Source organism: Loa loa (genome assembly GCF_000183805.2).
Source record: "Loa loa unplaced genomic scaffold supercont3.552, whole genome shotgun sequence".
NCBI lineage: Eukaryota > Metazoa > Nematoda > Chromadorea > Rhabditida > Onchocercidae > Loa > Loa loa.
In genome coordinates, this window is record NW_018108732.1 from 15,914 (window position 1) to 17,708 (window position 1,795).

The following is a 1,795-nucleotide window of genomic DNA, read 5'->3' on the forward strand; positions in this document are numbered from 1 at the left end:
TTTAAATAATATAGGATTTGGACTCGTTTAAGTTCCAATTTTTATTGGTTCTACCCGTTCTTTTTTTGTTTTTTTTATTTTATTTTATTCATTTGATTTTACTTTTTATTTTGTTTTTTTTTTTGAAAATAAAATTTTATGCATCAAAAATTACGTTATAAAGTAAGAAAAATTTAGGATTTCCTTTTTTTTTTTCCTTTCCAAAACTTTCCATTCGTCTATTTTGTAACTTTTTTTTTTTTTGAAACTTTCAATTCATCTAATTGAAAAATTAATTTATACAAGCTTTTATGTGAATAACTAAAATTCATTTATTTTATCATTTAAATGTTTATAAAGAGCTTTTCCCCTTTTATTTTAAATTAAACGAATGTTTCAGTGAAAAAAGGATAAAAGAAATCTGATGGTAAAGCTATATTAATGGTTGGAATTTTTGCAAATAATTGAATTGGTGGAATGGTTTGATCAATAAAATAAACTATAAAATTAAAAAATATATATTGATAAGGATATGTTGTTAAATCAATGATATCCGGTTTGCTTAATTCAATTTTATATGAAATTAAACGATGTGAATATGATTGAACATTTCCAAAACGTGAATATGCAAATTGAATTGATGCAGCTGTTGTTAATTTACAATTCTTGTCCATTTCTTCCTGCAAAATCAAAATAATTTAATTTGTTAGAGAAAAAAAAGCAAAAAAAAATCAGGTGTAAGCATTAAATTAATTAATTTAAATGGATTTTGTGGAAATTTTTAATCAAATATATAGTTATAGATCTAATAAGGGCCTAATAAATAATAAGTGTCCTTTAGAACTAATAAATAATCAAAATATATATTTAAATATTTGATATTTATCATTAATTATATGATAAATTGAAATGTGTTACACATTAATACGATTCAAAATTAAATGATAAATTACAGTTTTCCTTTTTAATTTTCAATTGCATTCATTCAACTTATGCTTAAAATTTTATTAATTTATTACAGAATAATTATTTTTTTTTACTTTCCTTCTTCAAGTTAGCTTTTTTTTTCGTTTTTCTTCTTTTAATTTAATTAATCAATTAAATGCTGAAATGAAAATTAGCTACCATTTCTGATAATGATAATCTATCATTTTGCATAACAATTGTTTCATTTGTACCATACGGTAGACTGTAGACAATAGCTTCATTCCATTCATCTAATAAATGTTGAATTTGCGCCAATATTTGCGCACATGTCGTAACTCTATAAAATATTATTTATAACAATGCAAATTTCCCACTTAATTTAAATTTAATAATTTGTATGCATTAAATTAATCGGAACCTAAACCTCTTAAATAATTGATTAAAATGGTAACCGAAAAAATTTTCATCCAATTTTAAAAATTGATGCAATTTAACCATTCGAAAATAAAGCATTTCAGTCGATGAAGAATATTAGTAATTAATAATAATCATAATAGTAATAATAATAATTAAAAATAATAGCAGTAGCAATGTAATAACAGTAATTAATAATAATAATAATAATAATAATAATAATAATAATAATAATAATAATAATAATAATAATAATTAATAATAATAATAAAATAATAATAATAATAATAATAATAATAATAATAATAATAATAATAATAATAATAATAAATAATAATAATAATAATAATAATAATAATAATAATAATAATAATAATAAAATAATAATAATAATAATAATAATAATAATAATAATAATAATAATAATAATAATAATAATAATAATAATAATAATAATAATAATAATAATAATAAT

General features: G+C 18.1%; 1 protein-coding gene across 1 annotated transcript in view; it reads right to left on the reverse strand.

Annotated features, from left to right (window-relative positions):
- Positions 1-568: 568 nt before the first annotated feature.
- LOAG_18817 (hypothetical protein) overlaps positions 569-1,795 on the reverse strand; it is a gene marked incomplete at both ends in the record, with an annotated part of 2,397 nt that continues 1,170 nt past the window's right edge. The window contains 2 exons of the mRNA XM_020451480.1: positions 569-659; positions 1,105-1,243. Coding sequence (XP_020304731.1) covers positions 570-659; positions 1,105-1,243 — 229 coding nt within the window. The remainder of the gene's footprint in view (positions 660-1,104; positions 1,244-1,795) is intronic.